Below are 17,500 nucleotides of genomic sequence, written 5' to 3'. Positions count from 1 at the left end.
TGTGTGATGTGTGTGTGTGTGTGTGTGCAGTGGGACGGACACGAGAAAAAGTACAGCCATGCTCAAGATACAATCGTGTGTTGGGAAAAAGAGAGGGGTGGGGGCAAGCGTTGCACGAGGGTGAAATGAAATGCAGACGTGCAACACAAAGTATGAAACGGACAGCCAACAATGTCACAGCAGGCGAACCATATCAACACGACCAAACCCATGGCGTCTCAACAATACAACACACACCCACACACAACCCAACATGACAGCCCACATCGCATAAACACACAGATACACCCCCCCCCCCACACACACACACACACACATCACCCGCCCTCCGGTCATCTGGGCACGTGTGCTGGCGTTGTTGGTGCAGTGGTCATGACACCTTGCGGGTGTACCTGGATCTCAGCCAGCGCCGCACTCAGCCCGCAACACTTCCCCCTTCCACCCACTCTTCCATCACCAGCACGTCCATCACCACGTCCATCACCAGCACGTCCATCCCGTCCATCGCTGTATCCAATGGGTTTCCCGTTCACCAACACCTCGCCTGTCTTGTCGTCCCACGTGAAGATGTGGTGCTCGCACACGGACGCGCTCACCACCAGCGACAGCACCACCCCGCTCTGCCGGTCAGACAGGCGCCACACGTACGTGCCCACCACCCCGCGTGATGGCGATGGTAACGTGGCTGCTGTTGATGGTGTGGCTGATGTTGTGGCTGATGTGGTGGTTGGTGGACCCAACAGCACATCCTCTGCTGCTGTGCGCGATTTCCGTCCGATGAAGCCAGGCAACGTTTCTGCTTCCTGCTCCAGGTCGCGCGTGCACGTGACGTGAACACGTCGTGATGATGACTGCTGTTGCGCTGACCTGTTGTTGTCGTTGCCACCACTCGTACTGGTGACAGAAGCGGCGGTGGTGGTGTCGGTGGCGTGATGGCTGTCATGCTTGTGTGTGGACTTCATTGCCATTGGCGTTGGCGCAAACAAGTCCTCATCAACAACCCGCAAGCCAGGCCCATTTGCACTCGTGGTGCTGTCTGCGGGCTGCGCTGCTGTTGTTGTTGTTGTTGCTGCTGCTGTTGGGAGTGACGGTAATGGGAGATGCGTGGACGGTGACGCTGTGGCCTGCTCACGCGCTTGTTGTTGGTGGTGCTGTTGGTGGTGGTGTTGGTGGTGAGTTGATCGTGTTGCTGTCCTCGATGATGATGCGGACGATGTTGAGATGGGTGGCAGTGATGGCGGTCGTGACGGCACTGTTGGCTGCTTCCTGGATCGCCGCTTCCGTCTCGGTTCAACTTTCGCTTTCTTCCGTGCGGGCACCTGCTGCTGCTGCTGCTGCTGCTGCTGCTGCTGCTCCCGTGAAGAAGGAATGCCCACAGGCGCTGTGGTTGCAGTTGTTGCTGTTGCTGCTGCTGCTGCTGCTGTCCTGTGGCCGCGAGTTGGTTCGCGCTTCGGATAGTCGTACAAACCATCCCCATCATGGCCATTGTCACCGGTGTGTACAACTGGAGCACGCGCAGCACTGCTGCCCACAGGACGATCAAATCTGACATCTTCATAGTAGTTCTCGACATCGTCGTCGTCGTCATCATCCACTTGCTCGTAGATGTTCTCCACGCGCAGCTCCTGTGGATGTGATTGTGTTCCTGCCGTCGTGCGTGCTGACGTTGTTTCTGTTGTCGGTGCTGTTGTTGTTCCCGCACCACCTTCATCTCCGCCAACGCCACCGTTGTGCTGGTGGTGCAAGTTGGCTGCTGTCTTCTTGACAGCCTCTCGCTTGGGAACATCATACACCGCCTCCACCTCCACCTCCGCCGCCGCGCCGTTACTGTTCTCATTGCTGTTGTTGGAGCTGGTGGTGTTGTTGTTGTCGTCGTCGTCATCATCCTCATCGATGTCTGAGATGGTTTCGTACGCGTGGCTGTCGTTGAGGCTGGAGCGTCTGCGCGTCCTGCGCACAGACCCGCGATCCTGTTGACCACCACCAACACCGCCACCACTCGTCATAGCAGCCGCACTCGCGACACCACCCGATGAACTCAATGCATCCACATCAATGCCAGCATCGTCATCACTGTCGCTGTCACTGTCCTCCTCACCATGTTCCTTTTGCTGCTGCTGCTGCTGCTGTTGCTGCTGTTGTTGTTGTCTTGGTTGCGTGTCACCATATGTGCTGTGAGCGTCCACCACCTCCAGCCTGCCTCGCATCATTGCGGACAAGGGCACATGCACGTCGTTGTCCCGTGAGGATGATGGTGGTGACGATGACGATGGTGGCGATGATGATGGCGGTATGGTGAAGAGCACTTCCCTGCGCTGCTGCTGCTGCTGTTGTTGCTTGTCTGTCCCCTCTCGCTTCTGTGGTGTGTCTCCACCTTCATGGTCACTGTCATGATCACCAACATTGTTATCCCCACCATGACAATCAGCATCAGGCGCGTGCACAATGCCGCTTCTGCCTCGTGGTGGCAGGGGCGGCACAGCCATTGCGCCGACAGTATCAGGTCGCTTGTCATACTCCTCATCGTCTTCGTTCTCTTCAGTTCCATCACCAAGTATGTGCTGTGGCGCGGTGCCACGGTCACCGCCACGCGCATCCGCAGACGTCGCTGGTGCAGCTGTTGCTGCCGTCGCGGGTGTTATTGTTGCTGGTGGTGCTGTCATTTCTGCTTGGGTGCCGACGTTTGTAGCAGCGGTTGCACTGTCATCGTTGCCGCTGCTGCTGCTGGTGGTGGTGTCGTCGTCAATCTCATAGTAGTGTCCGTCCACACTTCTCCGGTCACGCGCGCGACCGTGAATTGCGTCATGTGCCTTCAGTCCTCCTTCAAGGGCGGTTGGGTGTGTGGCGCCTGGTGCAGCTACAGTGGTGGCTGTTGCGGCCGATGACGCCGATGTTGACGGTGGTGCTGGTGGTGTTGTGGACCTTTGCGATGCGTGTGTTGGTGACGTGATGCTGGCGCCCTGGTGTCTCTTGTCAAACCACCGTCGACGCAACAGAACGGCCAGCACAACAACGAGTGCAACGGCTGCCAATGCTCCAATCACAGCACCCGCGACAGTACCGTCGTCACTACCACCACTGCCCCTGTTGTTGCCTGTCTGCCCATCACCGCTGCTCGTGCTAGCTGCTGTTGTTGTTGTCGTTGTCATTGGAGCGGTGGTGGCTGGTGGCGCTGTTGTCATCGCAATGGCGTCCAGCGTGGCCACACGTAGCACACCAACACCACCAACGCCACCGCTGGCTGCAGACTCGAGAGTCGATGCGACTGTACCACCATCCATCCATCCAACACCGCCACCAACACTGTCGCTTCTGACTGCAAACTCAACAGCCGTCACGTCATCGCCACTTGCTCGTCGTCGTCGTCGTCCTTGCTGTGGACGGGTGGTGTTGTAGACAGAGAAGACAACAACGGGGGCGTTGTTCAGCAAGCTGGCGAGGTGCAGCTCAAGCGCACGCGTGTCATTGCCTGCAGGCAAAAGCGCCGGCGGCAAAACACCATCCAGCACAACCACAACAACATCCGACTGTTGCTGCGGTGGGCGTGGCTTGGACTGCACAACAACACGGCGTGATGCTGTTGCCTCGTTCCCATTCGCATCTGCCACTCGATACAACAGCGAGTACACACCCGGCACACGCGTATCAATGCTGCTGCCACCATTGCTGTTGTCACCATTGCTGCTGCCGCTATTCACCACCACCACCACGGCACTTGTTATATCGCCATCGTGTGTGTCCACAGCACGAAATCCGGGCTCGCGATAGCGAAGGGCGTAGCCAACGACGACCGTCAGTGGTGGTGGTGGTGGTGTGGTTGTGGATGCTGTACCTGGTGTCGCTGTTGCATTACTACCAGTGGTGGGAGTGGTGGTGGTGGAAGAAACTGTATCATTTCCTGCTGTCGTTGTTGTCGTTGTCGTCTTTGTAGTTGTCGTTGTGGTTGCTGCCGTGGTTGGTGAACGGAGGGTGAGGGTTGGCGGTGTTGTGTCGACAATGACAGCGGCACGAAATGCCGGTGCGGCCATCAGCCCCGCCCTGTCTGTGACATCGAAGCGGACAACAAACACCGTTCCCACTTCATCGTGAGCATCAACCACAGAGAGCTGGAACCACGACACCAATGATGATGATGACGATGATGTGTTGGTGATGAAGGCCAGGGCGCGCGTTGCTGTCCAGGTCGCAGCGGTGGAGGTGTTGGTGGTGGTGATGTTGTGGAGGATGCCCGTTGCAAATTGCGTGACGCGCGCAACTTGCACGCACAAGTGTGCGGTGATGTCGCCATCATTGACATCAGCAGCTGCCACGTTGGTGCTGTTGCCTGCAAGCATGCGAGCCGCCCTTGCTGCAGCCCCAAACTCCAACTGCACCACATCCAACGCCGCAACCAAGGCAGTGGTGGCAGTGGCGGTGGTGGCAGTAAAGGAGATGGTTGGCGGCTGAGTGTCGATGATGACAACGGTTCGGTCCACGGTGGTGGTGTGTCCAGCGTCATCCGAGACCGCATATTGGATCACGTATGTCGTGTTGGCGGGAGCGTGCGCATCGATCATATCGCTCATTGCAGTTGTGGCAACGGTCGTTGTTGCAGCTGTTGCACTTGTTGCAGCTGTCGTGGTGACACTTGCCGCCGGCACAAGTGGCGGGTAGAGGTCGCGCGCTGAGGAAAGTGGGCACGAGGTGTTCGCAACAATGCCTGATGACACGCGTGTGATTGCCGTTGTGACGCGGGACGTGAGGTTGCCGGCCAGAGTATCAAATGCACGGGCAATGCCGGGGTCGACCCAACGTTCCGCTTGCAGTCCTGCTTCAAGGAGGACTGTGTGTGGTCCTGCCAGCCCAAGCGTGGGCGGGGTTGTGTCACGGACGTGCACGTGCAGTACGAACGTTGCTTGCAGGCTCGCTTCGTCCTGCACCACGTACACGAGCGTGTAGTTTACGTTGTGGCCAGCTGTGGGAAAAGTTGCAGGAGTGAGTGAGTGAGCGAGTGAGTGAGTGAGTGAGTGAGTGCGTTTGTGCGTGTGTGAGTGAGTGGAGTGAGTGAGTGAGTGGAGTGAGTGGAGTGAGTGGAGTGAGTGGAGTGAGTGGAGTGAGTGGAGTGAGTGAGTGAGTGGAGTGAGTGAGTGAGTGAGTGAGTGAGTGAGTGAGTGGCTTGCGAGTACAAGTGACAAGTGATGCATATACGCTATGTTCTTACAAGTTGAGCATGGCAGTGTCAATACGAAAAGTGCGGTGATGAAAGCAAATACACTCACCAATGGTGATGGCGTTGAGTTGTGCTTCTGTTGGGGAGACGCGTGTGGGTGTGACGCCACTGTTATCGCTTGCCATGACGATGGGTCGATTGAATGAGAGGGCTGCACTCGCCTCCACCTCATACATGCTGTTGTTGGCAAATGCAGCGCCCGTGGCTGGATTGAGGAGGGAAAGTGTTGGGGGCGTGGTGTCTGGTGGACAATTGCAGATGCAAATAAGTGCGGTGGGGGTTGGTGGATACGAGCAGCGTTGTGAGTTGGAATGGCTGAGGCATGGGAAGGTTGCACAATGCGGAAGCATTGGTGAGGACAGCTAGGCGCTGTTCTACAAAGCAACACACACACACGCACTCTCTCTCTCGCTCTCTCTCGCACTCGCTCTCTCTCACGCACACAATCACACTTACACGCACACAATCACACTTGCGCGCACACACAATCACACTTGCGCGCACACACACACACACACACACACACACACACACACCCAATCGCAAAGAGTCACGTGACATGGGTCTCACCTTGACAGACTGTATCGGCTGTGGCGTTGCAAGCGGTGGAGACGTTGAAACCAACCGAGCACGAGGAGCAGGCAGTGCACGCTGGAGCAATGGGGCACGGCAGGATGGAGAGGTGATGAGAAGACGATGGTGAAGCGACGATGGAAATATAATGGAGAGATGTAGAGGTGATAAAGACGCGATGAAGGGAAAAGCGGGTGCGAACAGATGCGCACCCACACCCACTCACACACCCACACACCCACACACCCACACACCCACACACCCACACACACACACACACACACACACACCCACACACACACACACACACACACACACACACACACACACACACACACACACACACACACACACACACACACACACACACACACACACACCCACACACACACACACACACACACACACACACACACACACACACACACTCACACACACACACACACATACACACACACATACACACACCTGTGGCGTTGCCGGTTGAGAAGGTGCCGGCTGTGCATGGTATTGCGCTTCCACACTGATCGGGTTGATCAGTGCCGTATGGGCACTCGAATCCGGGCGGACAGGGCTCGACGTGTGCCGCATTGACGCGTCTCAAGCCGGCAGCGCACGGTTTGCACTGCAGCAGATGGGAGAGGGGATGAGTACCATGAATTGTGTGTGCATTGGTTATGTGGTTGTGGCTGAATGTGGATGATAAGTGTGACGAGTGATGTCAACAAGTCGAGGGAAATCGAGGACTTACTTTGTCCCATCGTGCATAGATGAGTACACACTCAAGCACACACGTACCAATGCATGTGCGTCAACACATCGGCACGTGTGCAACCACACACACACACATGCGCACACACGCACACGTTGCATACACCCATACAAGGCGTCTCACCCCTCACCTCTGCTTGTCCGCGTTCGTCCTGGTAGGTCGGTGGTTGGCACGGAATCCTTGTGCAGTTGGTGAATGGGCACTTGTAGCCGCGGTCACAGGCAATAGACTCGTTGGACGAGCTCAGCCGCTCGCCTGACATGGCATGAACAAAGCAGCTGTGAGGCAACTGACGCACACCACACTTTGCCAACCTGGCAGATACAAACACAAACCAGCAAGAAGATGCACACGCACCGATGCCACATTCTTGTGCTGAGACGGCGGAGGCGGCAGCGAGGAGCAGCAGCAGAGCGCTGATGGGCAGCCACACGACACAACGTGGTGTCATGGTTGGCGTATGACACAGTCTCGTTTGATGCGCACGACGTGGCACGCGTGGTGGCCAGCAGCGACACCCGTGACTGAGATGGTACGTGCTCAAACTCCAACACCAGCGTGAAGGAAGGTGGAGGAGAAGGAGAGGACGAGCGTACACAGCGTGCACAAAGCAGCAGTGGAGGAGCAGCGGAGCAGAGCAGAAGAGGAGCAGAGCGGCGATCAGGCACAAGAACGGCAGGTTGTCGTTGTGTTGTTGTTGTGGGGTGCGGCTGTCCGCTCTCGTCTTGTTTGTGTGTCAGCGCTTTGCAAATTGCAGGCTACATAGTTTGCTTTTTGCAGCCGCTGTCAATTTTGACAGCTGCTTGGGTTGCGCCGGCAAATTTGAAAAGCGAGATCGGCCAACGCGAACACACACACACACACACACACACACACACACACACACACACACACACACACACGACACACACACACACACACGCACGCACACACACGCACACACACACGCATGATGAAGCATGCAGACATACCGTTCCGTGCAGCGGAGGCGGCTGTAAAGCAGCAGCTGTCGAAGCTTGTGGAGACGACCTTTGCTCAGGAGTTGACGGTGGCTGATGGCGCGGAGATATTGAAGAACCTGCGGGACATTGATGCCGCTTCGCCAGACCAGCCACACTACGCCCCATACACGACAAACGTGCCAGGTGTGGACTTGTGTGTGTGTGTGTGTGGTGGGTGTACTCGTGTGTGTGTGTGTTTGTGTGTGTGTGTGTGTTTGTGTGTGTGGTGGGTATACTTATGTGTGTGTGTGTGGTGCTCTGGTCGTGCTTACATGTTGATCTTGTTTGCCTGTTTTCTTCTTATCAGCTCTGTGACACGCTCATGCACACACAAACACATACGTATACATACACACGTACACGTGTACCCAAATGCAACCATGACAGCTGCTGTCGAGACGTGCGACCCCTTGCTGCGTCACATCATCTTGCTGGTCAACGTGCTTCGTGACGACAGATGTACGTGGAAAGAGTATAAGGGAGACTTAAAGTCACCATATATGTCTGTGTGTTTTGAGTATGTGTGTGCGTGCGTGTGCGTGTGTGTGTGTGTGTGATGGCGGGCGCTAGAATGGTGTGGTGTTTACTGGCGTTGGCGAGAGTGCTGATGAGCGTGGGTGTCGTTGTCAGCATACTTATTGAGTTGTGTGCCTTTACCTTGTTGGATAATGTGTGTCCGAAAGGTGCGAGCCACGAAGGGCTGTTTCGCATTGGCGCCAACCGCAAGGAGATGCTTGCGCTCTTTGCCAAGCTGCAAAGCGGCAAAACCATCGACTACGTGGCCATCGGAACATCGTGCGTGATTTGTGCGTGTGTGTGTGTGTGTGTATGTTGAGGGGAGGTGACTTGCAGATGTGGGTGGACGTGGAGGAGCTTGCGATTGTTGGAGTTGTGCAATGACTATCTGGTGCGTTGTCGTCCGACGACTGTCAATACGTGCTCTCATTGCTCTGCATCTCGCCCGCAGGCACAATGTGCACCTGCTGACGAGCTTGCTGAAGCACCTGCTCGTGAATTGGAAGCAGAGCATTCTGTCCTACTCGTCGCTGCCACTTCTGAAGAAATTGCTCGGTGCGTGCGTACGTGTGTGTGTGTGTCTGTGTGTGTGTGTGCGTACGTGTGCGTACGTGTGTGTGTGTGTGTGAATGAAGACAAGGAGGTAAAGAAGGGCGTGTGTTTTGTGCAATTTCGCTCATGTCGTCGTGCCTCTCACTCTCACGCCCCACGTTAGACATTTCAAACGAGGAGAAGCGATTGGAAGGCTTTCGACTCTTCTTTCTCGGCCTCTCCAACAACGGTATGTGTATGTTGTATGTATGTGAGCGTATGTGTGTGTGTGTGTGTGTGTGTGTGTGTGTGTGTGTGTGTGTGTGTGTGTGTGTGTGTGTGGGCGCGCGCGCGTGAGTGTCTGTGTGTATGAAGGGGGCCGCAGTGACACGCATCCTGTCACGATGCGCTGCATTCATCGCTATGTTGGCGTTGCCCTCACCAACAAGTCGTTGGATGTGTGTTGCTGAACATGGTCGCGACCTCCTCAGCCCGCACGGCGCTACAGGCGATTGTGGGGATGCTGCACACTGTTCACAAGCACGGTTTGTTGACGGGAGGAGGGCCGTGCCAGTGATGGTGGTGGTGTGAGATGACATGTTGTGTGTGTGCGTGCGTGTGTGTGTGTGTGTGTGTGTGTGTGTGTGTGTGTGTGTGTGTGTGTGTGTGTGTGTGTGTGTGTGTGTGGTCCCACGTGTGCTGAATGATTGCTGTTCTACTCGCTCGCCCAACTACTCACCCACCAATTAATTCGTCCATTCTCACGTGTAGCGCCCAAGAACAAGATGACCGCGGAGAACCTGTCGCGTTGCATCAGCCCCTCACTCATCTCATCGGATGACACCGGGAAGATCACCGCCATGGAGGAGGTGAAGCGAAGAGACAGATAGAGGAAGAGAGAGACAGCGTGTGTGCGTGCGTGCGTGCGTAAGTGTGTGTGTGTGTGTGTGTGTGTGTGTGTGTGTGTGTGTGTGTGTGTGTGTGTGTGCTTGATAGCTCTCTTTTGAGAGGGCTAAACATTCTATCTGTCAACGTGACGAGACGCAATCACGGCAGAGGCCTGACGCATCGCCTTTCCTCAACATCATGTTGTTTTATGCTTGCAGGCACGACACGTATGCTTTGTGAACCAGCTCGGGGAGTACCTGATCCAAACAGGAACCACATGCCTGGATGTGAGTGAAGAGGGCGAAAGCTGGAAGGACAGTGGCTGTTGTTGTCGATAGTGCTGTTGTTGGTTGGTGTGACTGTTGCTGTTGTGATTGGTGATGTCGCTGTGCATCGACTCGGCTTCCACCGACCCACTCACATATATTCCACAACTACACACACCCTCTGCCCACTTCTCTCTATCCATCAACGCTCACAAACCAACCATACGTGTGTAACATTACTCGTCTTGTGTTCAGGCGCCAACCCATTTCGCCTCCACCCTCGACCGCTGCATCAAGGAAGAGATTATGCACCGTTGTCACCTCGGTAAGCAGTAACACGCGAGTGCAGATATGTGTGGACATGTGCGTATGTGTGTATATATGTGTGCGTGTGTGTGTATGTGCGCCTGCGTGTGTGTTTGTTTACATGTGAACGTACATCAATGTGTGACAGCATTACTGTGGGCGTACGCGATTGCTTGTGCGTTTTACCCATTGCAACCTTCGTTCATTCCAACATGCACACACACACACAATAATGACTAGAGCAAGAAGCGCGGGAAAGGGGAACGAGTGCGGGCACGTTGCCAGCAACAGCAACAGCGAGCAACGTGCCTATGGCGTGCACATGTACACCCTCACGCAGAGTTACAAGAACGTCCTCATCATCCTCATCATCATCATCATCATTGTCATCATCATCATCATCATCATCATCATCATCATCATCATCATCATCATCATCATCAAGCCACACGACAGCAGCAAAGAATGCGTGTGTTGCCACTCCAAGTCGCATCATGCACGCGGCGACACCAACGTCCGCCACACCGGCACCCAGAGCAACAACACCAGCACCAACCACAGCAGCAGATGTCCGTGCATGTGCATGCGCATGTGCAACCGCAACTACAACCGCAACGCCACCGCCGTTTGTGCGGGATGCGCGAGGAGCAGTGATGGATGACACGGGTGACGTGGTTGTGTCCTACGGAAGCGGACGTGCGGATGTGTTGGGGTTGCACCGCCAAATGTGCGAGCAGTGGCGCGCAAAATTGGCACGTGCTCTCGAACAGGGTGCCGCTCGCCCCGCCATCAAGACATACAGGGACAAGCTCATTGCGGTGAGTGATTGCCGGCGTTGTGGCGTGGTGATATGTGTGTGTGTGTAGCAGTGTACATGAACCTACGTACATCTGCATGTTCACATGGGTTTCAGTGTTTGGATTGCTGCTTGTATTCGTCTGCATGCATGCATGTTGGCGTGTCGTGACATTTTCAGCTCACCAAACACCATTGACACGGCTTTAGATGCTGGTGATGACGGCGTCCATGGCGGAAACAGCGGAGGAGCGACGCGAGGTCTGTGCGTGAGTGTATGTGTGTGTGTGTGAATTTGAACACGTGAGTGTATGTGTGTGTGTGTGTGTGAATTTGAACATGTGTGTGTGTGTGTGTGTGTGTGTGTGTGTGTGTTAGTGGCGTGGGTAAAGGAGAACAACAGTTTGATTTTGCCATTGACTGGTGCAAATCAGTGTGTGGCAATCACAAACGTATTCACACGCGCAATAATTGTATTTCGTGATCTCACACACGTGCCAATTTGCGCAGTTGGAGAACGAGGCAGAAGCGCTTCGAAAGCAGCAGCCGTCCAGGTTAAAGGAACTCACGCACGCACTTGCATCGACACCGCGGCGCGCACGCAAGGTGTGTGTGTGTGTGTGTGTGTGTGTGTGTGTGTGTGCGTGTGTGTGTGTGTGGTGATTGGAATTCCAAATTATTGCGAGGACTTTGGAAGTGCTCTGTGCAGGTCATTGGCTTTCCCACCTACACTTCCTTGCACACACACACACATGCACACATACACACACTCACTCCTCACTGCTGTTTCACACGCTTATGCACAATTCCCTGCGTGCAGGTGCTGTCGCGACTGGCAACGCCGCGGTCACGGAAGCGCGGCCTGTCTGCTGGTGACATTCCGCCTGCCGTGTCCATCTCAGCACCAACAACAACTGATGATGTGTCGAGGAAGGGGGGCGAGTCAGCTGATGAAGCTGTTGCGGGTAGCGCCACCGCCAAGAACGTCACGGGGACCACTTCAGCCCAACCACAATCACCAGCATCATCAGCCGTGGACTTGACTTCAGCGTCGACGTCAGGCGCACGTGCTGATGACAACGGCGGCGATGCACCAAGCACCCCGTTTGGTTTCCCGCCAAATAGTCTCCATGCTCGTGACACCAAAGCCGCTGCTTGTACTGATGCTTCTACTGATGCTGATGAGCGTAAGGCGAACGGCAGAGATGGTGTCAAGCAGGCCAACGATGAGGCCACCGCGATGCAACGCAGCGCGGATGCTGGCGGCGATGGCGAACTTGATCGTGAGCAAGTGAGCAGCCCGTGCATGCGAGCAGCGCTCTCTGCTGCTGCCAAGCGCACGCCACGCATTGCACGACCACGCTCGACACGCCCCATGCCGAAGCTGCAATGGGACGATACGCAGCACGTTCCACTTCGCTTTGACCAACCACCCCAACAGCAATCCGGTCAGCACAGACAGCAACACAACGAGCAGAAGCAGCAGCAGCAGCAGCAGTTGTTGTTGCTTCGGAGTAAGCTGGTGAGCGGCAACAGTGGACGGAGCGATGACGATGAGAAAGCAGCGCCTGATACGTCGACTGGAACAGCGTCAGCTGTTGCTGCTGACGTGGCGACAAGGCCACCTCTGATGGCTCGCAATGTTGTGCGCACGCCCACGACTGCGGCAACGCACGACCGAAAGCACCTGGTACCACTGCGGCGCAGGCAGCACGATCAGTCTGATGTGCTTGCAGGCAGCAGCAGCGGGGAGCCACAGCAGAAGCGCCCCTTGATGATGATAGCGAGATCGACCAGAGACGGTAGCAGCGAGTGTACTGGCGCTGACGAGGCCGACGAGAACGCGCCCGCTGTGGACAAGGAGAACGCACAGCGACCAGCGACCAGCGCCAAGGTTGGTGTTGAGAGGAAGGGAGGGACGAGAGCTGGTGAGTGTGGGTGTGGGTGAGAGAGAGAGAGAGAGAGTGTGTGTGTGTGTGTGTGTGGTGGGTCTGTGGGTCTGTGGGTCTGTGTCTCTCCATCTCTCAGCCTCAGTCACTTTTCTGACTTGGTGACTTGCATGTTACTCATTCACCACGGCTTGCTTGTCACATGTGTGCGGTTGCGCAGCGGTTGATTCAGCGCTTGGATTCACACACATTCATCTGCTGAGATCCGTTCGTCAGACTACGCGGGGCAGGAACTGCCCACCACCCAACAGAGAACATACCCAAGTGTGGAGAGGAGAGCGCGTGATTGCAACTGGAGATGCATCTGTCACTTCATGTCATTTCATTCATTTTCTGTTTCTTTTTGCTTCATTATTCTGCGCGGGTGTGAGTGTATGGCTGAGGCCACCGTGGACGTGCGTGTGCAGTCGCGTGCTGCTGCACACAGACAGTGTCACATGCGCAGACACAATCTCCATGTTCCTCGCTTTTTGCTTTGTGTGCTTGCGCGTGCATTGGTGTGCATGTGTGCGTATTGTGTACTTAATTGAGAAGATGAACGACAACACAATGAAGGTGTGCGTGCGTGTGTAGGGGGGGGGATGGCGGGTACAAAGGAGAGGTGTAAGCAAGTGAGTGAGCGAAGAAGAGAAGAAGAGAAGAAGAGAAGAAGCGAAGAACGGCAAGCACACACACACACACACACACACACACACACACACACACACACACACACACACACACACACACACACACACACACACACACACACACACCTCTGCTGAAATTTGGTGCGCATTTCCTACAAATTCTCCACAATGCGGCGATTCCTGCGCAGAGTGTATGAGGAGACGTTTGTGAAGACGCGACCGCTGCCAAACCCAAGATGGTGTGTTGTGGGTGTCTGTGTGTCTGTGTGTCTGTGTGTCTGTGTGTCTGTGTGTTGCTCCCCTGGTCTGTTGCGCATTCAAGTTGCTCATTTAGTTGCGCGTCCATGCGCTCATCCCCTGAAGGTATGAGGAGCAGCAGAAGGAGCTGCAGAAGACGCGCAAACCCTTACTCACCCGCATCAAGATCGGATGGAAAATCTACCGTGACACATGGACAAGCGCTGCGGGTAAGGCAGTGAGTGTGTTTGCGAACGTGTGTGGACGTGCTTAAACGTGGGAGTGAATTGTTCCATCCACCACAGCCTCGCAATGGGCACGCCTGTTACTCACTCGCTGATAAACACACACACACGCATACGACCTCGTCACCTTCCGCACTTTCTCCGCCGCGCTTGTTCCTTTGACAGAACGCAGACGTAAGCAACAGGAAGAGCTGATCAAGGCCATGCAGGAGCAGCGACAAGCGGTCAAGGACATTCACAAAGAGTCGTCTGGCTTGATGGTACGTGTGTGTCTGTGCCTATGTGTGTGTGTGTCTGTGCGCGTGTGTGTGTGTGTGTGCTGCGTGCCACCAGCTGCGTGCCATCTTGCGTGCCACCAGCTGCGTGCCATCTTGCGTGCCTGGCGTTGCGTGCCTGACGTTGTTGGGCGACGCGATGCTGCTTGCCGTTGTGCAGAAGGATGCAAGTCCCGCACTCAAGGACTATATTCAAGACTGGGTGGCCGTGTATCGCATTGCCCTTCAGAAGTTTGCGCAGGGTGAGACTCAGACCTGGTGGACGGCACCGTGTGTGTCTGCGTGTGCTGTTGACACCAACGTGCTCTACCTTACTTATTCATTGCTCTATACCACTCCCACGTATGTACGTGACAGGGTTCAAAGATGGAAAGGCGTCGAGCGAATGGGATGCCGTGACAGACTGGGCGCAGTGGGAAGAGTCGCTCACAGGAACCCAGCACAAGCAACCAAGCACCAGCAACAACAAGAGTGGTGGCGTTGAGAGCAGGGCAGCAGCTGATGCGCAGGCAACCACACAAGTGGAATCAACAAGTGAGCACGTGGCGCGCTCGCAGCAGCAACAGCACCACCACCAGCAGCAGCAGCAAGAGGAGGGCAAGCCAAAGGCTGCCAAGGAAAGGCAAGACAGATAGCGAAAGCGAGAACTGTCGTTTATTGGAGTGGTTGTGGCTGTGAGGGGTGCTGGGCACTCGTAGCAATGCTGGTCGTTGCAATAGTAAACGCATGAATGAACAACGCGTGAAGCAAAAGGAGAGAAGGGGGGGAGAAGGGGGGGGGGGAGGAACAGGAACTCATCATCAGGTTTCTTCTTCTGCTGTGGAAAAAAAAACACCCCAGACGGGACTCGAACCCGCAACCTTCGGCTTACTTCGGGCGTAGGAGGCCGACGCGCTGCCATTGCGCTACTGGGGTTCAGCTGCGGAGGCCAATTTTTTGCATAGAAACACAACGCTGAATTTTGCCGCACAATTGTGGCACTTTTCAGCATATCTTCGTATAACTTTCTACACGTTCCTTTGCCACAACTTATCCTGTTTGTTTATGTTCCCTTTGCTGTTTGTTTTGCTTTCGTGCTTTGCTTCTTGCTGTCCTCCCTCCGCAAGCCAACAAAGCCAAGCCTGCAAGCAAAGCAAAGCAAAGCGCAAAACAAGCAAAAGCAAAACACTCTTGTTTGTCACCACCACAACCTGATCCCACCTCTGCTTCTGACGACGACCACCACCATCCCATCACCGCCATCCACAACCACAGCTACTTGAAACACTACAACAAAAAGCATCACGCCTGCTTCGATGCCTTCGGCGGGAACCCCTGTCAGTCGCAGGGCTGGCGTTTTGGGGGTCGTTTTGCTGTTGCTGCAGCTCACCACCCGCCTCACCTTTGGTCAAGAAGAGCAAAATGGATGCCAAAATGGCATGGGCGATGGCACCAGCGTGTACTTTGACCCCAGCTCCGCTACCTGTCTGCCCATCACCAAGTGCACAACGCAGTGCTCGGCCGTCTCCGGCACCTCCTACTTTGGCACCTGCTCCTGCCCCACCTTCTGCCTGGTGCGCACAATGTGTGTGTGTGTGTGTGTGTGTGTGTGTGTGATTTGTGTGCGCATCGCGTTTTGCTTGGTGTTCCTACATGAAAAATGCGACGCCAAACGTCCCCACTTCCTCGCACACTAACGCAACCTCGCACACCCCACGACGGGTACAGGTGTGCAACTACGCGTTTGGACCCCCGATTGCGACGGAATGCACCCTTTGCGGCAGCCAACGCTACCTCCACCAAGGTGTTTGCGTGTGTATGTGTGATGCTATGTTTGTGTTTGTCGCCCTGCACGTCGAACGTCTTTGGTTGTCAATGTTGCTGCTCACACCATACACATCTGCACCTGTGTCCTCTTTCTGCACCTGTTGCGCTCTTACCCCACACCCACCCCAAACCACCACCACCACCACCAGGGACATGCGTGACGGAGTGCCCTGATGGGTACACGGGCGTCGGTAGCGGAAGCACGGGCCGCGTGTGCCAATCAACGCGTGACGATCCATCCACACCTGCACCGTCTCCCACAACGACAGCCACAACCACCAGCACGGCCGTGTGGCTGGAGTTCGAGGCTGTTGCACCAACTGTCACCAGTGATCGCACCTGCGCTCCGGTCACTTCCTGCCTGGACATCAACAGCTATGAGGTGCAGCCCGCAACGGCAACAACAGACACAGCCTGTGAACCGTTGACAGACTGCTCTGCCCAGGACGCATTTATTGCCGTTGTTTCAGACGGGTTTTCGGACCACGTGTGCTCCCCGCTCACGCAGTGTGATGATGACACGCAGTACGAGAGTGCTGCGCCAACTGCGACAAGCGATCGCACGTGTGACACCATCTCGCCACCTTGCCACATTGCAGACCCGGCCACCTTTGAGGCGCTGCCACCAACACGCACCAGCGACCGCGTGTGCAGCGCTCTGACGGTGTGCGATTTGAGCACGCAGTACATTGCAGTCCAGCCCACAGCAACCACTGACCGCGAATGTGCGAACGCGCGCTCGTGCTCAACGGATGATGGATCCGAGTACGAACGGACCCCTCTGACGCCCACCAGCGATCGCGAGTGCGCGTCTGTGGTCCAGTGCGACTTGCGCAGCACATATGAGGAGGTTCCGCCCACCGTCACGTCGGACCGTGCCTGCAGGCAATGCACTGTCTGCAGTGACATTGAGGATGAAGACGCGAGTCTCTCTCTCTTCCAGGCCGAGCCCTGCACCCTCACCTCAGACACTGTCTGTGACCGCTGTTCCGAATGCTCCGACAACACATTTGCCGTGAGTACATTGCAGCTGCGCGTGCATGTGTGCGTGTGTGTGCGTGTGTGTGCGTGCATGTGTGTGTGAAAATCAGCTGTGCGAAGCTCAGGACAGCCATGTGGAGCTGTGTCTGAGCCATCCGACTATTTTCAAAGCCACCCAATTCCCATCTCGCTTGTCACTCACTCTCAATCCTCCCCTCACCCACAACACACACACACACACACACACACACAACTCACAACTCACACACACACACACACACGCACACACGCACACACACACACACACAGTTTCGGGATTGCGGGTTTGCCACAGACACACTGTGCATCACGTGCACGCGCTGTGTGGAAGGGGCAATGTTTGAGGTGGAACCATGCACGCCCACAACGGATCGCACGTGCACCGCGTGCTCAGAGTGTGGGGCTGGAACATTTATCCAGGAGTCGTGCACCCCGACCAGCGATACGGTGTGCGAGGTGATTCGCACGTGCGCATCCAGTGA

General features: G+C 55.6%; 4 protein-coding genes and 1 non-coding gene across 5 annotated transcripts in view; 3 read left to right on the top strand and 2 right to left on the bottom strand.

Annotated features, from left to right (window-relative positions):
• Window positions 1-285: 285 nt before the first annotated feature.
• Window positions 286-7,296, bottom strand: PTSG_10543 (uncharacterized protein). The gene is made up of 6 exons (XM_004988020.1): window positions 6,912-7,296; window positions 6,685-6,809; window positions 6,251-6,407; window positions 5,780-5,860; window positions 5,259-5,450; window positions 286-4,954 (listed from the first exon to the last, which is right to left on the bottom strand). Exons 1-6 carry the CDS (start codon window positions 7,003-7,005, stop codon window positions 333-335), a joined length of 5,271 nt encoding a protein of 1,756 aa, XP_004988077.1. The 5' UTR covers window positions 7,006-7,296; the 3' UTR covers window positions 286-332.
• A 43-nt stretch (window positions 7,297-7,339) lies between these two features.
• PTSG_13068 (uncharacterized protein) lies at window positions 7,340-13,107 on the top strand. Its single transcript, XM_004988019.1, has 14 exons — window positions 7,340-7,699; window positions 7,943-8,014; window positions 8,239-8,350; window positions 8,523-8,626; window positions 8,787-8,852; window positions 9,094-9,147; window positions 9,374-9,471; window positions 9,709-9,777; window positions 10,012-10,081; window positions 10,303-10,880; window positions 11,068-11,118; window positions 11,368-11,463; window positions 11,678-12,751; window positions 12,967-13,107. The coding sequence occupies exons 1-14, from the start codon at window positions 7,504-7,506 to the stop codon at window positions 13,006-13,008; spliced, it is 2,682 nt and encodes an 893-aa protein (XP_004988076.1). The 5' UTR covers window positions 7,340-7,503; the 3' UTR covers window positions 13,009-13,107.
• Window positions 13,108-13,589: 482 nt separating this feature from the next.
• PTSG_10540 (uncharacterized protein) lies at window positions 13,590-14,928 on the top strand. Its single transcript, XM_004988018.1, has 5 exons — window positions 13,590-13,674; window positions 13,799-13,902; window positions 14,083-14,177; window positions 14,353-14,434; window positions 14,550-14,928. The coding sequence occupies exons 1-5, from the start codon at window positions 13,604-13,606 to the stop codon at window positions 14,825-14,827; spliced, it is 630 nt and encodes a 209-aa protein (XP_004988075.1). The 5' UTR covers window positions 13,590-13,603; the 3' UTR covers window positions 14,828-14,928.
• A 96-nt stretch (window positions 14,929-15,024) lies between these two features.
• On the bottom strand, window positions 15,025-15,107 carry PTSG_20159. The gene has a single exon. It is a non-coding gene; the product is annotated as a tRNA-Arg (tRNA).
• Window positions 15,108-15,487: 380 nt separating this feature from the next.
• PTSG_10539 (Ptpn18 protein) overlaps window positions 15,488-17,500 on the top strand; it is a gene marked incomplete at both ends in the record, with an annotated part of 12,729 nt that continues 10,716 nt past the window's right edge. The window contains 4 exons of the mRNA XM_004988017.1: window positions 15,488-15,745; window positions 15,900-15,975; window positions 16,148-17,013; window positions 17,289-17,500. The exon at window positions 17,289-17,500 is cut by the window's right edge and continues 408 nt beyond it. Of these exons, the coding sequence (XP_004988074.1) occupies window positions 15,488-15,745; window positions 15,900-15,975; window positions 16,148-17,013; window positions 17,289-17,500 (1,412 nt within the window). The remainder of the gene's footprint in view (window positions 15,746-15,899; window positions 15,976-16,147; window positions 17,014-17,288) is intronic.

The sequence above is a fragment of the Salpingoeca rosetta genome (genome assembly GCF_000188695.1).
Source record: "Salpingoeca rosetta unplaced genomic scaffold supercont1.38, whole genome shotgun sequence".
Taxonomy (NCBI): Eukaryota; class Choanoflagellata; order Craspedida; family Salpingoecidae; genus Salpingoeca; species Salpingoeca rosetta.
Note: the sequence above shows the minus strand (reverse complement) of the source record. Positions and strands in the feature narration are given on the sequence as shown.